The 17575-nt window shown below is 52.3% G+C and overlaps 2 protein-coding genes across 3 annotated transcripts in view; one reads left to right on the top strand and one right to left on the bottom strand.

The window, feature by feature from the left end:
- The first annotated feature begins 361 nt into the window (after nucleotides 1-361).
- Nucleotides 362-11668, top strand: LOC124971218 (histone H1.8). Its single transcript, XM_047534997.1, has 5 exons — nucleotides 362-368; nucleotides 2994-3253; nucleotides 10098-10416; nucleotides 11160-11221; nucleotides 11414-11668. Exons 1-5 carry the CDS (start codon nucleotides 362-364, stop codon nucleotides 11666-11668), a joined length of 903 nt encoding a protein of 300 aa, XP_047390953.1.
- A 4164-nt stretch (nucleotides 11669-15832) lies between these two features.
- Plxnd1 (plexin D1) overlaps nucleotides 15833-17575 on the bottom strand; it is a 41505-nt gene continuing 39762 nt past the window's right edge. For both annotated transcript variants that reach the window (XM_047534723.1, XM_047534722.1), the window contains exons 35-36: nucleotides 17385-17459; nucleotides 15833-16940 (exon numbers count right to left, since the gene is read on the bottom strand). In XM_047534723.1, the coding sequence (XP_047390679.1) occupies nucleotides 16824-16940; nucleotides 17385-17459 (192 nt within the window). In that variant the 3' untranslated portion in view covers nucleotides 15833-16823. The remainder of the gene's footprint in view (nucleotides 16941-17384; nucleotides 17460-17575) is intronic.

The following is a 17575-nucleotide window of genomic DNA, read 5'->3' as shown; positions in this document are numbered from 1 at the left end:
GGGTCCCATCAGCAGACCTCTGAAGGGAGGCCAGCCAGACCCGGCTCGTCCCCTGGGGTGCTCCCAGGCTGACGGACGCTGCCTCGCTAGCAGGTGCCCTTGGGTGTCGGAGGAGGAGGCAGAGAAGGGAGCCACCAGTCCGGGACCCCAGGCCGTCCTCAGGTGGCTCCGCTGTTAGACCGAGGGCCAAAGGGAGCCATGGAGGGTTCCAGGCAGGGAGGTGAGGGTGGTGCGAATGGAGAGGCCGGAGACCAGGCTGTGGGGATGGAGAGGCGAGGGCCCGACGGGAGGGAGGATGGGGAGGCCCCCAGGCTGTCACCTGGATGTCTCGGGAGGTCGGGGGACAGCATATCCGGGGGAGATGGAGGGTAGGTTTGGGGGCACGACTTTGGCTCCAGCCTCTTGGTATACAGCAGGCAGGGAATGAGTGCGGAATGAGGGGCCGGGGGAGGAGACAGGCCTGGGGACCCCTTGGGCGTGGCTCTCTGGGATTGCGGGAGCTACAGAGGGCGGACCGGGGAGCCCCTGGGAAACGGAGGAAGGAACATGGGCCTCCCAAGTCCCGAGAGGTGCCCGTCCCCACTGCGCCCGGGAGACTGAGGCCCCGAGGCGGCCGAGCCAGGGCTGCGGCTCCCAGGCTGCGCCCCGCCCAGAACGATCTGTGCCCTGGGCTCTTTCTGCCCCGAGGCCTGCGGAGGGTAACCCGGGTTGGGCCTCTTCACACCTGGCTCCCAGGTCTAGCGTTTCCGGTGGGTTTTCCCCACCTACTTTAAAAACAAATTTTTTAAAAATCCACTGCAGCCACGGGATTCCCATTTTGCGTCCTAAATTGTGCAAAGGGTGCCAAGCGCCGTGGCCCACACCCGTCTTCCCAGAGACTCAGGAGGCTGAGGCAGGAGGATTGCAAGTTCAAGGCCAGCCTCAGCAACTTAGCAAGGCCCTAGGCAACTCGGTGAGACCCTGTCTCTAAATAAAATATAAAAATGGCTGGGGATATGGTTCAAGGGTTAAGTGTCCCTGAGTTCAGTCCCAGGTACCTAAATAAATAATAAAAATGTAGAAAAATAACTGAGACATCATGCACAAACCACGTAATTTACCTATTTAAAGTCAATGGCTTTGGGTCTATTCCATATGTATCCAGCTCCACAATTAATTTTAGAATATTTTCATTTCCTCGAAAAGAAAACCTGTACCGATTACAAGTCTGTCCCCATCTCCTCCTCTAACCCCAGCCCTTAGCCACCATTAATCTGCCTTTTTTTTTTGTACTGGGGATTGAATCCAGGGTCACTTTATCAATGAGCCACATCCCTGGCCCTTTTTTATTTTTTTTAAATTTTGACATAGAGTCTCGCTAAATTGTCGAGGGCCTTGCTAAGTGACTGAGGCTGACCTCACACTTGGGATCCTCCTGTATCAGCCTCCAGAGTCACTGGGCTTACAGGGGTGAGCCATGGCACCCAGTTTTAACCTGCTTTTTAAAAGTAGGGATTTGCCTATTCTGAACATTTCCTTTAACTGGAAACATAGGATACATGGATTTTTGTGATTAGTTTCTTTTAATTAACATGTTTTGAGGGTCCATCTGTGTTGGAGAATCTATCAGTACTCCATTTTTTTTTTTTTTTAATGTTTTGACTGTAGATGAACACAATACCTTTATTTTGTGGTGCTGAGAATTGAACCCAGTGCCTCACACTTGCTAGGCAAGTGATCTACCACTGAGCTACAGCCCCAGTCCCTCCATTCTTTTTTATGGCTGTATATTATTCCATTGCCAATATAGATCACATTTGGTTTACTGATCCACATGGGGTGTTTTCACATTTTAGCTATTAGAAATAGTGCTGCTATAGACATTTATGCAGAGTTGTGCACATATATATATATGAAATTATATATATATGAAATTATATATATATATATATATATATATATGATTTTTATTTTTATTTTGTTGGCACTGGGGACCAAGCTCAGGTTGTTGCTCTAGTTATTCATGAGCTCCACCACTCATCAGACCATCCTGAGCAGATTTTGGTGTGGACATGTTTTCTTCCTCCTGGGCTCACACCTAGGGGTGGAATTTCCATCAGATGTGAGTCCCTCTTCCCTGTATCAATTTCAACAGACTCTGGGTTGTTGCTGCTTTTTTCTCCCCACATCTATGGCTTATTTAAAAGCAAGTGCTGTACTATCGTTCCATCTATAAACAGTTGGGTATTTATTTTGGACGGATAAGAACCTTCACAAAAGTAATTGCAGGGCCCAGGGTGTAGCTGGGCGGTAGAAGGCTTGCTAAGCATGCAGGAGGCCCTGGGTTCAATCCTTTGCATTGCCAAAAAATAAAATAAAATAGTAACGTGATACCATTAGAACACCTGAAACAATATCATCCTTAATACTCAGTATATCCTTCCAGTGTGAAGTGGATTTCTATCTGCTTCCCTCCCTTACTTCCTCCATGGATGCTTTTTCCTTTGAGCCAGGGTCTCACCATGTTGGCCAGGCTGGCCTCAAACTCCTGGGCTCCAGTGATTCTTCCTCCTTAGCGCTGGGAGTAGCTGGGAGTAGCTGGGAGTAGCTGGGAGTAGCTGGGAGTAGCTGGGAGTAGCTGGGAGTAGCTGGGAGTAGCTGGGAGTAGCTCCTTGCCTGACCTTTTTCTCTCCAGTCCAATATTTCAAATCAGGTCCCAGTCTAGGTAGGGCCCTGGGTGTGGCTGAGGCCTCCTAAGAGTCTTGAATCCACAGCATGCCAGGCCCTGTGGCTTAGGTGTAAAAGAAACCAGGCTGCGAGCCCTGGAGAGCCCCTGGCAGCCTGGGTTCTGTGGACTGCGCCCCTGTGGCTGCCCCCGGAGCCCCCACCCTCCGGGCTGGTGCTGGCCACTGGGGACTCCCGGGCCCCACCCTCGGTGACCGCCCAGGGGCGGCCCTGACCCCGGCCCTGGGGCTCCGCAGGGCGCCCCGGCTGACCCGCTGTCCCCGCCGCAGGCCTGAGCCAGCCGCGGGTCCCGGAGGGGCGCAGGAAGCCCCCGATGCTGCGCATGGTGCTGGAGGCGCTGCAGGCCGGGGAGCAGCGGCGGGGCACGTCGGTGGCGGCCATCAAGCTCTACATCCTGCACAGATACCCGTCGGTGGACGCCGTCCGCTTCAAGTACCTGCTCAAGCAGGCGCTGGCCACCGGCCTGCGGAGAGGGCTGCTCGCCAGGCCCGCGCACTCCAGGGCCAGGGGCGCCACAGGCAGCTTCAAGGTGAGTGTCCCTCGGGTCCTGGGCAGTCCCCAGGCCACTGGGCCGCCTCCTGTGTCACTGGAGCAGGATCCCAGGAGGTCCGGCAGGAGGCCACCTCAGGGCAGGGGGACGGGGTCGGGCTGGACAGAGTGGAAAGGGTCTGAGCGCATGTCCTGGGACCCGCGGGGATGTCACACCCACACCTGCAGGTGACAGGCAGCCCCTTGGCATTTATGGGGACAGTAGGTAGCTAGGGGCCCAACTGGAGGTGGACTCGGGACAGTCCCATGGTGTGGGGCTGGTTTTTCTTTTTTTCCTGGTACTAAGGATTAAACCCAGGGGTGCTAGGCCAGCGCTCTATCCCGGAGCCACGTCCCCAGCCCTTTTTATTTTTAGTTTTGAGGCAAGATCTTGCTAAGCTGCTGAGGGTCTTGATAAGTGGCTGAGGCTGGCCTCCAACTGCTGATCCTCCTGCCTCAGCCTCCTGAGTTGCTGGGATGACAGGTGTGTACCCCCACACCCGGCTAGATTTTTATTTTTATTTTATTTTTTTGGTATTGGGACTGAACCCCGGAGCACTTTATCCCCGAGTTACACCCCCAGCCCTTTTTATTTTTTAAGATTGGGTCTCCAAATAAAAAATAAGGGGTTGGGCGGGGTGCGGTGGCTCAGGAGGCGGGCCTTACGATTTCCCATCTTCCTGTCTCTCAGGTTGGGGTCGCTCAGGGGTTGTTTTGCGTTCCAGTGGGCTCATGGGTGTTTTCCCTTTGAGACTTGGTGCCCTGTGTCCCTAAAGTCATGTCTCATGTCCCCCCACCCCACCCCAGGGACTTGAATCCCCTTTTCTTTCTCCCTCCCTCCCCCTCCCCCCTCCCCCTCCCCCTCCCCCTCCCCCTCCCCCTCCCCCTCCCCCTCCCCCTCTCCCTCCCCCTCTCCCTCCCCCTCCCCCTCCCCCTCCTCTCCCTCTCCTCCCCCCTCCCCCTCCTCCCCCCTCCCCCTCCCCCTCCCCCGGCCGGGGCGGAACCCCAGCCCTCACACACACCCCTCAAGCGCTCCACCACTGAGCCACAGGCCCAGCTCGGGTCCCTCACTCTGAAGGGCTCACAGAAAGGGGGACGTCCATCTTCTGTAACTGCTGCAAGCAGAGTTGGGGCGTCGCCTGCCTCTTCTGGGTTCTCTGCCTGCCTGATCTTGTGGGGACAGAGACTCCGCTGGTCTGTTGGATGAACGGGAATCCCTGTATTTTCCTCTTATCTGGGACCTGTTGCCACCTGCAGGACAGATTCAACTAGGAGGTTAAGGAGGTTGACTGGGAGCAGAGACAGTCACCCAGGTCCTAGGAGCGGTGACAGCCGGGCGAGGTTGGGGACACGCTCCGATTCATGGCTTCCCATCTAGCTTCAGTGGTACCTGGGAGAACCCCAGTTATTTTCCAGTCTTGACCTAAAAGGGGGCCCTCGTGGGAGCCGCCGGCAGCTGGGTCTTGGCCAGGGATTTCTAGCGCCTGGGCTTTTCGTGTCCGGCAATTGTGCGTGAGAACCTTTTCTCTCTGACCTTTTGGCTTCATTGATTTTTGTATATCTCAAGTGCCTTGGTTTATTTTTCCCTGCTGGGTGTTCAAGACCAAGTAAGTGGGTGACCCTTACGTTGGCCCGAAACCTCTTTTCTTTCTACTGGTAAAGTCAACTGAAGCCAGGTGGAATGACCCAGGCCTGCAATCCCGGCAACTCGGGAGGCTGAGGCAGGAGGATCGCAAGTTGGAGGCCAGCCTCAACAGTGTAGCAAGACCCTGTCTCAAAAACGGCCAGGGATGTAGCTCGGGGTAAAGCGCCCCTGGGTTTAGTCCCCAGTACCATAAGTAAGTAAATAAAACCAAAGTCAGCCGAGAGGTTCCTCAGTTCTTTCTCTACTAGTTGTGCTACCTGCCGAGATGGGTCAGGGTCTTGCTGACCACACAGCTTCCCTTGGAATCATCGGGCGCTTCCTCGTCTGATGACCCTCCAGTTGGCAGCTTGACCCCTAGTTGGTTCCTGTAGGGGTTGGGTGGTTCACAGAAATTCCAGGACCCTTTAGAGAGGTCCAGTTGTGGCCGGGGTCCAGGCTGACCTTGGAGGGCAAAGGTCAAAATAGCACCGATCCCCTTTTTTCTTCCTTGACGTTGACTTTCCAGTCTCAGTGATTGGACACCCCCAGGCCAGCTTTGCCTGGCTTGGCGTGAGGACAGCGGGGTTTGATTTTCACTTTGGAAAGTTTACGGCACCCCTTTCCAATCGGGGTCGATGTTGATGCTGGGACTCAGTGTCTCGTGGCATCTGTCCTCCAGGGAAGGACTCGTCACCTCAAAATACTGTTCAGGTGGCTCCGCTGGAGGTTGTACTTCCGCAGAACGCTAATGGGCAACAGTTAGAAAGTTTTACCAGGAAAATAGAAAACAAAATGAACAAGAGCAAAAACATTCCCAGTTTTTATAATAATTCTAAACCAAGAAACATATGTTTAGCCTCCACAAAGGCGTATAAATAATTTGTCAAGTCGATCAGACATAAAATCTCAGACAGGTTCTATTTCTTTCGAAAACCCTTTACAATCTTGAAATGTCTTTTGTAATTTACTTAAACCCGTCCTTAGTTCTAGATTATGTCTTTTTTTTTTTTTTAATTTGGGGATCCTAATCATGGTTACAAAAAATTTCTCCTTTTGAACAAAACTTGTTTTACTTTTTTGGTATTGGGGATTGAACCCAGGGTCGCTTAACCACTCGGCCACATCCCCAGCCCTTTTAATTTTTCACTTTGAGACAGGGTCTTGTCAAGTTGCTAAGGCTGGCCTCCAACTTGCGATCCTCCTGCCTCGGCCTCCCGAGTTGCTGGGAGTATAGGTGTGAGCCACCAGCCTGGCTGAACGAAACTTTTAAATGGGTTTAATTTTAGTCTATTTGGGGGCCATCTTAACATGACATCTCAGATGAGGCTGGTCTTTTGACAAATCCTAGCTGAAGTTTTGAACTTTGAAGCTACTTCTTGCACTCTTTCTAAATATCATACTATTTAGAAGCAAAAGAGAGCAAACTTCTCATGTATTGTTTCCCGAGTCTGCTGAAGATGAGTTAATGTAATGACATCACATCCGAAATATGAAACAGCAAAGCTAAGAGAGCTCTTGATTTCCTTTCTGTAGAAAGAGAGTGGCAAAATGTTTTCATGTTCCATGTTTTCAACCTTTAAAAATCAGTGAGGACTTCCTATTACTTTCCAAAATTGCATTTACATTCCCACCTTAGTAGAAAGAACAGCATAATTCTCCATATATAATTTATCAAAATCACGCACACCTTTAATCCTAGCCACTAGGGAGGCTGAGGCTGGAGGATTGCAAGTTAGAGGCCAGCCTCAGCAACTTGGCAAGACCCTGTCTCAAAGTTTAAAAAAAAAAAAAAGAGGTGGGGTGCTGGGGATGTGGCTCAGTGGTTAAGTGCCCCTGGGTTCAATCCCCAACACTAGAAAAAAGATAAAAGACTTACAATAGCCAGACAAAATGGCATAGACCTGTCATCCCAGGGACCCTAGAGGCTGGGGCAGGAGGATGAGAAGTTCAAGCCAGCCTAGGCACTAAGTTAGTGAGGACCTGTCTCAAAATGAAAAGTTACAAACAAACCAAAAAACGGGCTGAAGCTATAGCTCAGTGGTACATGCCCGTGGGTTCAATCCCCAGTAAAAAAATAAAAATGAAATGAAAACGAGGAATAAAGAAAACATTTTAAAAATAAAGTCCTCGGGTACGGATCTACTCCTTAGGTGGTCGGTGAATGCTCAGCCTTTGATCAGAGTGGCCCAGTTTGGGACGCCAAGTCTTTGGCCAGATCTAATCATCTTTGATCAAAGATGCGAGTCCTCATTCAGGTAAGAGGACATAACCAGAAAGAAACTGACCCTAGAAACAAGTTTAGCTTGGAGGACACCAGCCTGGTTATTTTACCAGGCTCTAGAGGAACCTAAATATATCTAATATTCAAAGACGCCAATGATAGTTGGTATCAGTCACAGAGAAGTCCTCTCTCTCCATGGATATTAACTTAGTGTTCATTTTTTGTTTGTTTTTTGGTACCAGGGATTAAATCCAAGGGTGCTTAACCACGGATCCACATCCCCAGCCTTTATTTTTTACTTTGAGACAGGGCCTTGCTAAGTTGCTGAGGCTGGCCTCAACCTTACGATCCTCCCACCTCAGCCTCCGGAGACACTGGGATTACAGGTGTGTGTCACCTTACCCAGGAACCATTGACTGATGAAGTGAAATTTTGGAATTCTTGGCTCTATAGGATGACTAATTACGTGGGTCCTGTGTGACAGGTTAACAGCACCAACCAACAAAATCAAAGAATAGGGGCTGGGGCTGTAGCTCAGTGGCAGAGCACTTGCGTAGCACATGTGAGGCACTGGGTTCCATCCTCAGCACCACAGAAGAAAATAAAAGCAAAATAAAGACATCTGTCCATCTACAACTACAAAAATTTTAATTAAAAAATCAAAGAATACCTTTAGATCTCTGGTAAGTTTAGGAAAGAGTGCTGGTAAGCAGAAATAGAAATAGGTAATAAGTAGAAATTATTGCCTAAGGTACAAGTTCATCTCAGATAAAGTAACAAAATGCTTCGTGTTGTATAAGGGAGAGAATTGTCAGCTACCTTGCATGTATTAAGCTTAAATGCCTTTAATTTTTTTTATGATTTTTATTTCTTTTTTTATTTAAATTTTAATTTTTACAGACTGCATTTTGATTCATTGTACACAAATGGGGTACAACTTTTCATTTCTATGGTTGTGCACGATGTAGATTCACATCATTCGTGTAATCATACATGTATGTAGGGTAATGATGTCTGTCTCAGCCCACTGTCTTTCCTTCCTCCACCCCTTCCTGCCCATTTTCCTCTACACCATCCAAACTTCCTCCATTCTTCTCTCCCCCTGCCACCCTCCATTATGTATCATCATCCACTTATCGGAGAAAACATTTGGCGTTTGATTTTTTTTTTTTTTTTTTGGGGGGGGGTGCTTTGCCCATTTCACTTAGCATGATATTCTCCAACTCCATCCATTTACCAGCAAATGCCATAATTTCATTCTTCTTTATGACTGAGCAATATTCCATTGTATATATGTGCCACAGTTTCTTATCCATTCATTAATTGAGGGACATCTAGGTTGGTTCCACAGTCTGGCTGTTGTGAATTGAGCAGTTATGAACATTGATGTGGCTGTATCTCTGTAGTATGCTGATTTTAAGTCCTTTGGGTATAGGCCAAGGAGTGGGATAGCTGGGTCAAATGGTGGGTTCATTCCAAGTTTTCTGAGGAATCTCCACACTGCTTTCCAGGGTGGCTGCACCAATTTGCAACCCCACCAGCAATGTATGAGTGTACCTTTTTCCCCACATCCTCGCCAACACTTGTTGCTGCTTGTGTTCTTGGTAATAGCTATTCTGACTAGAGTGAGTTAAAATCTTAGAGTTGTTTTGATTTGCATTTCTCTAATTGCAGGAGATGATGAACATTTTTTCATATATTTGTTGATTGATTGGATTTCTTCTGTGAAGTGTCTGTTCAGTTCCTTAGCCCATTTATTGATTGGGTTGTTTTTTGGTGTTAAGTTCTTTGTATATCCTGGAGATTTGTGCTCTATCTAAGGTGCAGGTGGCAAAGATTTTCTCCCACTCTGTAGGCTCTCTCTTCATGTTATTGTTTCCTTTGCTGAGAAGAAACTTTTTAGTTTGAATCTATCCCATTTATTGATTCTTAACTTTACTTCTTGCACCTTAGGAGTCTTGTTAAGGAAGTCGGGTCCTAAGCTGACATGGTAAAGATTTGCACCTACTTTTTCTTCTATTAGGTGCAGGGTCTCTGTTCCAGTGCCTAAGTCTTCGATTCACTTTGAATTGATTTTTGTGCAGAGTGAGAGGGGCTTAATTTCATTCTGCTGCATATGAATTTCCAGTTTTCACAGCACCATTTGTTGAACAGGCTATCTTTTCTCCAATGTATATTTTTGGCTCCTTTGTCTAATATGAGGTAACTGTATTTATGTGGGTCCGTCTGTGTCCTCTATTCTGTACCATTGGTCTGCCTGTCTACTTGGTGCCAATACCATGCTGTTTTGTTACTGTAGCTCTGCAGTGTAGTTTAAGGTCTGGTATTGTGATGCTTCCTGCTTCACTCCTCTTGCTAAGGATTCCCTTGGCTATTCTGGGTCTTTTATTTTCCCAAATGAATTTCATGATTGCTTTTGCTAGTTCCATAAAGAATCTCATTGGGATTTTAATAGGAATTGCATTGAATCTGTTTAGCGCTTTTGAAATACCTTTAATTTTATAAAACTTTACACCATGCTTATTTTAAAAAAAATTGGGTACAGGGGATTGAACCCAGAGGTGCTTAACCTCCAAGCTAATCCCCAGCTCTTTTTATGTTTTGAGACAGGGTCTCACTAAGCTGCTGAGGCTGGCCTTCAACTTGGGATCCTCCTGCCTCAGCCTCCAAGTAGTGAAGAGTACAGGCGTGCTCCACTCTGCCCCCTGTGGGGCATGATTTGGAGCCTGGCTGGAGTCACAGCAAGGCTGGGTGTATCGGGCAGGGCGAGGGGACAGTCTGGACAGGCTGGAGGGCCAGGAAGAGACCCTAGTGTCCTGGATGTGGGGGTTGTTTCCGGTTTGGGGGTGTCGGGGTGCTGAGAGCGTTTGGAGCAATAGCTTCAGAGCTGGAGTCCCAGCACCCCCCTCCCCACACACACCCTCTCAGGACTACTTGGGGTGCAGGCAGGAGGCGCCCCGAGTTTGTTCTCAGTCCCACCCACGCCCTCTCCCCCTCCAGTTGGTTCCCAAGCACAAGAGGAAAATCCAGCCCAGGAAGAGGCCGGTCCCGAAGGTCCCCAGGAGGGCCACGGAGGCCCTTGGGAAAGGCGCCAAGAAGCCAAGCCAGGCGCAGAAGGAAGCCGCCCGCTCTGGCCGGGTGGAGAAGGCCGCCCCCAGACCAGGTGCAGCCAGCCAGAAGGTCCCCAAGAGAGGCAGGGAGGCCAAGGACACCGAGGCCAGGAAGCCTCCCCAGAAACCAGCCAAGGCCACTCGGGCCCCTTCCAGTGCCGCGGGCGTCGGTGAGAAGGCGAAGGTCAAAGGCAAGAGGAGCAGACAAGGTGGGCGTGTGAATAGGCCAGGGGTGGGACAGGGGTGGTGCCTCCCGGCAGCCACTGGGGCGGGGTGGAGGGTGCAGCTCTGGGGAGGGGCTTCCCTGATTGACAGCTGCCGGGGGCTGGGGAAGGGTCTTGAACAGTTCGAGGGTTAGGAAGGAGGGAGCAGAGAGGCACCAGGAACCCAGAGCGACCCGAGCCCCAGCCATTCCTGAAGCAGGAATCTGGGAAGGCTTCCTGGAGGAGGCGCACCAGCAACCTTGGTGCAAAGGCCCGAGACCTGAAGAAGGTGGAGCTTTTGAGGATCTGCAAATAGTTCTTGCGTCTCCAGGGTTGGCAGGGCAAAGCCCAAGGAAGAGACCGTGAAGGGCGGCTGAGGGCAGTGGGGAGCCATGGAAGGATTCTGACAGGGAGCAGCAGGGTCAGAGTTACTTTTAAAATAAGGTCTCCCGGCTGCTCTATGGAAGACCAGCTAAAGACAAGGAGCCTTGGCATGGGTGGGCACGGGGCAGGGGGTCTCCCACGGTGCCATTTAATGCTCCAGCCATGCCGTAGGGGATCCTCTTAGGCCCAGTTTGCCACCAGGGCCCTGAAGCTCAGCGTGGCCAAAGGGCTGGCTCGGGTCACTTAGCCTGTGAGTGTCCAAGTGAGGACCCGGGACCAAGCAGGAAGGCGGGGGGAGGGGGCTCCAGAGCCCCGGAATCTTCCTGCCGCACCTGATGCCCCTCCCCCACCCCAACTTGCCCTAGGCGCAGAGGCCTGTGGGAAATCCAAAGCCAAGGGCGCGAGTTCAAAACCCGCAGAGAAGCAGGTAGGCGACTGCGCACCCGGGCCCTGGAGGGGTGGCCGCCGGGCTTGCCTCTCCTCTCTGGTCATCCTGGTTTTACAGCCGAGGGGCCGAGAGGAACAGAGGGCATGTCGCTGGTCCAAAGCCACCCGGAGCTGCGTTCCCATCCCCCGGCGGGCGCTCTGTCCTCTGGTTCTTGACTTTGCTTTCTTGTAGGTCAGGAAAGGAGTCGCTTCCCCAACCAAAAGGAAGATGGCAGCCCAGACCTCTAAAGAGAGAGTGGACCAGGGGGCTGGGCAGAGGCCCAGAACCAAAGCAACTGCTGTTGCTCAGAAGGGTGACAGGGCCAAGGCTGTCCCCACAGCCCTGGCCAGGAAGACAGAAGCCCCCGAGGGCCCGAGAAGGCCCGGACTGCCCATCAAGTCCTCATCCTCCAAAGCACCCAGCAAGAAGGTAGAGGCCAAGAGGTAGAGGCTGAGAGTAGAGGCCAAGAGGTAGAGGCTGAGAGCTAGAGGCCGGGTGGACAGAGATGGCCATTTTCCCTGAATTTTTATTCCCTGATAAATCATTATTCAATTTTATTGTAACCTATTTATCAATAAAGACTTAGTTTTCTTCTTTGTATCTCGGTGAGGACAGATGCTGAGGTCCAGGGGCGTTAGGCCCCTCGGTCCCTTATAAGCCACCACTGTGTACCTGCTATTTATTTGGCCAGCGTTGGAGACAGACCAGAAGCTAGCCCTGCCCTGGAGGGTGATAGACCACTTCTGTAAGGGGCTGGGCTGTGGTTATGGGGCCCAGCAGGCGTGTGGAACCCAGTCCTGGGATCTGGAACTGGTTCCTGGAGGAGATGACTTTCAGGACTGAGTAGCAGCTGCCGAGAGGTAGAGGAGACCTTGGGGGCAGAAAGCACCCTTCGAGGTGGCATTGTGGCTTGGAGAGGAGCCTGGGTAGCAGGACGGTGAGCACTGAGCTGAGGGGGATGGGACAGAAAGGCCTGCAGGGCAGAGGTCACCTTTCAGGGGCAATAGGGAGCCAAGGTGGGTTATAGCCAGAGGGAGCAACTGGCGTGGGTGGTTAGAAAGAGCTCATGGACTGAGAGGACCCAGAGGCCTTTCGATGGCTGGTTCCTGAGCTCGACTGTGGCCGGGCCGTGCCGGTCAGCAAACCTACCTTTCAGAGGAGAAGGCAGATCCATGATGTAGCCGCTGGTGTCTGTGCTCTGAACAGAAGGCGGGACCAGAGGCATTGGTGGAGTTGGCTGCGATTTTAGGGTAAGGAAGGCCTTCCTGTGCAGGGACAGGGAGGGGAAGCGCATTTTAGCAGAAAGGAAGGCCCTGACCTTCTGGAACCACAGAAAGACTTACATGGCTGCCGGGCACAGTGGCACACGCCTGTAATCCCAGCATCTTGGGAGGCTGAGGCAGGAGGATCCAAAGATTGAGGCCAGCCTCAAGCAATTTAGCGAGGTCTTAAGCAAGTTAGCAAGACCCTGTGTCTAAATAAAACATAAAAAGGGCTGGGGATGTGGCTCGGTGGTTAAGTGCCCCTAGGTTCAATCCCTGGTACCCAAACAAACAAAACTTATATGGCTGGAGTCCCATAAGGGAGGACAGTCATGGGAGAAGAGGTCTGTGCATCTTTAAAAGTCTCCTGTGGCCACCAGAGGGGTGGTCTATGTCCCTACCCCTCAAATCCAGCCTCTGGACAAATAGAACATGACATTAATATCTGAACCCCCACTGGAAGAGACTGGTAGCTTGTATGTTTTGTTTCTCTTCTCTTCTGTTTCTCTGCTTCTCCATCTTGGAGGTCGGCCACCATTCTGTGGGGAAGCCCAAGCAGCCCGGTTTCCAGTGCCAGGTCTCCAGCCGGCCAGCCCCAATTCGCGGCCATTGGGGTGCGCCATCTTGGAATGGAATCTTCTAGCCCCAGCGGCGCTAACCCCATGGACATCTGGTGGAACGGGGACGTGCCTCCATTGCCCAGCCCTGTCCCAGTCGCAGATTCAGGACCAGAGTAAGTAACAGCTGGACCCTCTTTGGATTAACCGCTGAGGCCTACTGAATACCCACAGGCTTCCAATGGCGGCTGTTACTTACTCTGGTCCTGAATCTGCTGGCCGTGGAGACAGGGGCTTCCAGGTGGCGGATTCTGGGTTGGTGTTGAATGGACGGGAACGGGATCTGTTGACGGACTGGCTGGCAAGAGGGGTCAAGGTCAAGTCCTCGGTTTGGGTCACCATGGCGAGGTGATAGCAGGTGACCGTTTCTTGAGGTAGGGGCTCTGTGGGGCCAGGAGGCTGCTGACAGAGGGTCCCCAGGGCAGGTGACCGCCGGGGAGGATGGAGAGAAGGAAGGGCGGGTTTGCAGGGAGTCCATCACGGCTCCTGGTGAGGAACCTGCCTGGAGGGACACCCCTGGGCATGTCACCTCTGTGAGCTGGGGACAGGGCAGGAGCATCCAGCCCGTATGAGACCTTGGGTAGGTCACGTCCCTTATCTGCACGGTCCTGCCCTTTTGGAATTTTACCCCGAGGGGTCCCCACCCTCCTGTGACCCTCGGCTGCCGGGCAGGGACCCTCTCTGGTGCCCACAGCGGGCAGGTGAGTCTTAGGGCCCCAGATGGCGACCGGAGAGGGTTCCCAGAAGCAGGTCACCTCCTGTGCTAAGAAATGACCCCAGGAACCGGGGAGCACGCCGCCCGCTTGCTGACAGCGTTTCTACATTTTAACAAGGAACTGCATGTTAATCAGACGTGAAGACCGGCTGTGGAATATTTAATGACATAAAGATGTCACCAGATACTGTCGCTTGACGAGGAAGTCAGGTCGCACATGCTGTTTTCTCCCATCCCGATTTTAACCCCTGGGTCCCCAAACCCAGATGAGCAGAGTTCAAGGCCATTCCTGGGGCAGTAACCCTAGGGGACAAAGCACAGGATAAGGGTAGCTTGCTTTTATTCTTTTTTTCTTTTCTCTTTTTTTTGTGTGTGTGTATGGTATTTACTCTAGAATCACATCCTCCCCCAGAAGAGGAAAAAAAAAAAAAAAAAAAAAAGAACCCTATCAAATATGCCAATAACTTAAATTAGAAAATCTGTTGCTTAATAGGGAGGAATCAATGCTCAGAATAGAAAAATTTGAAAGATAAAGACGAGCTTTTCCCCAAAGTGGTTGCAGGGTGGAGAGATGTTTTATTTTTTTATTTTTGGTACTGCAGATTGTGTCTCAGAGATGCTTAATCACTGAGCAACACTGCCAGTTCTTTTATTTTTTTATTTAAAGAGAAGATCTCGCCTAGGTGCTTAGGGCTTTGCCAAGTTGCTGAGGCTGGCCTCTAACTTATGATCCTCGTGCCTCAGCCTCCCAAATTGCTGGCATTACAGGTGTGTACCACCACACCTGGCTAGATTTTCTTTTTTTTTAAATTGTAGTTGTAGATGGACAGCTTGCCTTTATTTTGTTTGTTATGTGGTGCTAAGGATCAAACCCAGGGCCTCATACATACTAGGCAAGTGCTCTGCCACTGACCTACAGCCATAGCCCTAGATTTTTATTTCTGATTTTTGGTATCAAAGATTGAACTCGGGGGCAGTTTACCCCTGAGTCACATCCCCAGCCCTTTTTATTTTTTATTTTGAGACAAGTTCTCCTTAAGTTGCTGAGGCTGGCCTCCAACTTGCAATCCTCCTGCCTCAGCCTCCTGAGACAATGGGATTATAGGCCTGCACCACTGCATCCTACTGGAGAGACATTTTCAAAGCTGTCGATTCCTTTCCTCTCATTTTTCTGTTCTTATTGACTTTAGAACTGGTATTCATGGGCTTTTGTTTCTGTATTATGAATCTTTGGTTCCACTTCTTACTCCCAATTAGAATCCTGGGAAAAGATTTTTTTCCTTAAGGGACAAGGGTCTGGAGGCAGCTCTAGAGTATCCTGTTCCTGGGGGCGCTGGGTGAACGGCACCCCTGCTCAGGCCCAGCGTGAGCTGAGGGGCCTGGGGCAGGGTCAGCTGTATATTTCTGTGTTCCCAAATACCAAACAACCTGCGCCCCATGGGAACAGAATTCAGCCTTAAAATAGCCTCGGGGGACACCCCTTTCCTTGCCTGAAAAATCAAGACGTCATCGTGAAGGTCACTGACAGACTCACAGCGAGTCCGCAAACATGAGCTCCTTTCACAAAGTGGCCGCCTTTGACCTCCTCACACATTTATGGGGGGCAGTCTCTGGTCTAGAGGAAGCAGGGGGCAGGGTGGAAGAGGGGACCCTTGCTGCCTGGTCCCAGCCTTGCTGAGACTTGGTTTCTATCTGCACAATGGGGACCAGATTCCGTTTCTCTTGGGCTTATCAAGTAGGTAAGGGCAGGGACTGTGGCTTAGTGGCAGAGTGAGGGTCCAGCTTGGGGGAGACCCTGGGCTCCCTGCCCAGCACTGCCAAAAAAGGAAAGGGTCAGAGGTCAGCAGCACACAGCAGGCCACAGCCTCCTTGGCCCAGAGTCCCAGGCCCTGAGTCCTCCTGTGGACCAAGCCAGCCTGGCTCGGTCTCCTTTGTGTTATCCACTGAGTGACGAAATGGCCCCCATGTCCCCACGGGACCGTCAGAGGACAAAGGCAGAAGCCCAGGGTAGGTTTTCCCGGCAGACTTTTATTATAAAGAAGGTTCCAGAGAGTTCCAGCCCTCCCCCTCCAGCCCAGCCCCCCTGGGGTCCCAGCCAGCCCCAGCATTAACCGGGCTGCTACAAGGGGGACCGACCGGTAGGATCCACCACCGAGGGTCGCTCCTGCCAGGGACAGACGGGGTGACGGTCCAGGGCGCGGTGGGGGCGGGCCTCGGGCCTGATCTGGGGAACAGTCATTTCCAGTGTTGCGGGCGCCCCTGGGGACCCCTCCCGGCTCCTCTGCGCAAGCGGCAGCTATTCACAGTTGGCGTGTGATACGTTTAATATATAAAAGCTTAAAAAAAAAAACCCAAAAAACCAAAAGTGGTGCTATCTTTAGAAACACTTCCAGAAAGATCGAGTAGCCCAGCTACAGCATCGTGCACCCTCGCGGCTCGCCCTTCCCAGGAGACGGGGCCTCCCCGCTCCTGTCCCCTCTTCCTCTGTCCCCTCTTCCTCTGTCCCTCCCGCCCCCGGAGAAACCCTCGGCGCCGCCCTGCGGGCAGTGGGCACGGCCCTGGCTGCCAAGAGCCACCAAAAAACCACCACAAAATCTGAGCCTGCTTTGGAACTGTGTGTGGCCAGGGTCCCCTGGGTGAAGAGGAATGGAGACAGCGGTGGGGTGGCACGGGCGCCCCCTCGCCAGTGTGGATGAGGTAGTGTTTTGGGGGGCTGCACTCTCTTCTCCCCGGATTGGGGCTGGGCTGTCTCGGCAGCTGTCCGGTGCAGGGCAGGACGCTGTGCTGGGTGGACGGGGACAGAGGTGGCTGCCGCAGTCAAGGGTCCCCATCCCAGAGTCAGACGGAGGGGACATGGAGGTGTCCCAGGGGCTCCACGGCCCGGCCCTCATTCTCCCTCCGACCCCTGAGTCTTCTCTGCTTCTCAGTCTTCCAGCCTGATTCAGAGGCACAGAGGGCGGGGGACACGCAGTCGAGGCCCGGGTGGTGCCGGCTCCTCCGCAGCCGCCTCAGGCCTCGCTGTAGCACTCGTAGATATTGTTCTCCATCAGGGCCACCACCTGCTGGAACTTGTGCTGCAGCTGCGTCCTCCGGGCCGTGGGGTTGGCCTCCAGGGCGGTCATGATCTGTGCAGGAGGCAGCGGGGCTCAGCTGGGTGACATAGCTTAGGGGTCCCTGCCTTAGATCCTGGGAGAGAACACACTCCCTGTCCACGCACTAAGAGACCCACCCCAACCCAGCGCGGTGGCGCATGCCTGTCATCCCCCGCGGCTCTGGAGGCTGAGGCAGGAGGATCGCAAGTAGGAGGCCAGCCTCAGCAACTTAGCAAGGCCCTAAGCAACTGAGGGAGACCCTGTCTCTAAACAAAATATAAAAAGGGCTGAGGATGTGGCTCAGTGGTTCAGCACCCCGGGATCAGCCCTGGGTACCAAAAAAAGGAGACCCACCCTAAAGTGCAGAGTCCCCGGATGTGAGTGCTAAGGTGAGTTCTCCTGAGTCTTGCTGTAGGCAGAGCTGGCCAGAGTAGGCTACCTGGGCAGGTACGGGCCGGGGCGGAGGGGGAGACTCACCTGGGGCCGATACCTCTTGGCATATTTATAGATCTCTGCCATGGCCACGTTGGTATTGAACTCATTCTGGTATTTCTGCCGGAGGGGAGAAGAGGGAGATGGACACAAGAGCTTCCTACCCCATCTTCCCAGAGCCTCGTGGGCACAGTAAACAGGTCCTTGAGCCCCTTGGAGGACCCAGATTTCCCATC

This window comes from Sciurus carolinensis, chromosome 19, assembly GCF_902686445.1.
Source record: "Sciurus carolinensis chromosome 19, mSciCar1.2, whole genome shotgun sequence".
NCBI classification, from domain to species: Eukaryota; Metazoa; Chordata; class Mammalia; order Rodentia; family Sciuridae; genus Sciurus; species Sciurus carolinensis.
Note: the sequence above shows the minus strand (reverse complement) of the source record. Positions and strands in the feature narration are given on the sequence as shown.

What these genes read in the sequence shown, in the direction of transcription:
- LOC124971218 (XM_047534997.1), top strand. An exon ending in GCGCCACAGGCAGCTTCAAG is followed by an intron (nt 3,254 to 10,097) that starts GTGAGTGTCCCT and finishes CTCCCCCTCCAG; the next exon opens with TTGGTTCCCAAGCACAAGAG. An exon ending in AGGCAAGAGGAGCAGACAAG is followed by an intron (nt 10,417 to 11,159) that starts GTGGGCGTGTGA and finishes AACTTGCCCTAG; the next exon opens with GCGCAGAGGCCTGTGGGAAA.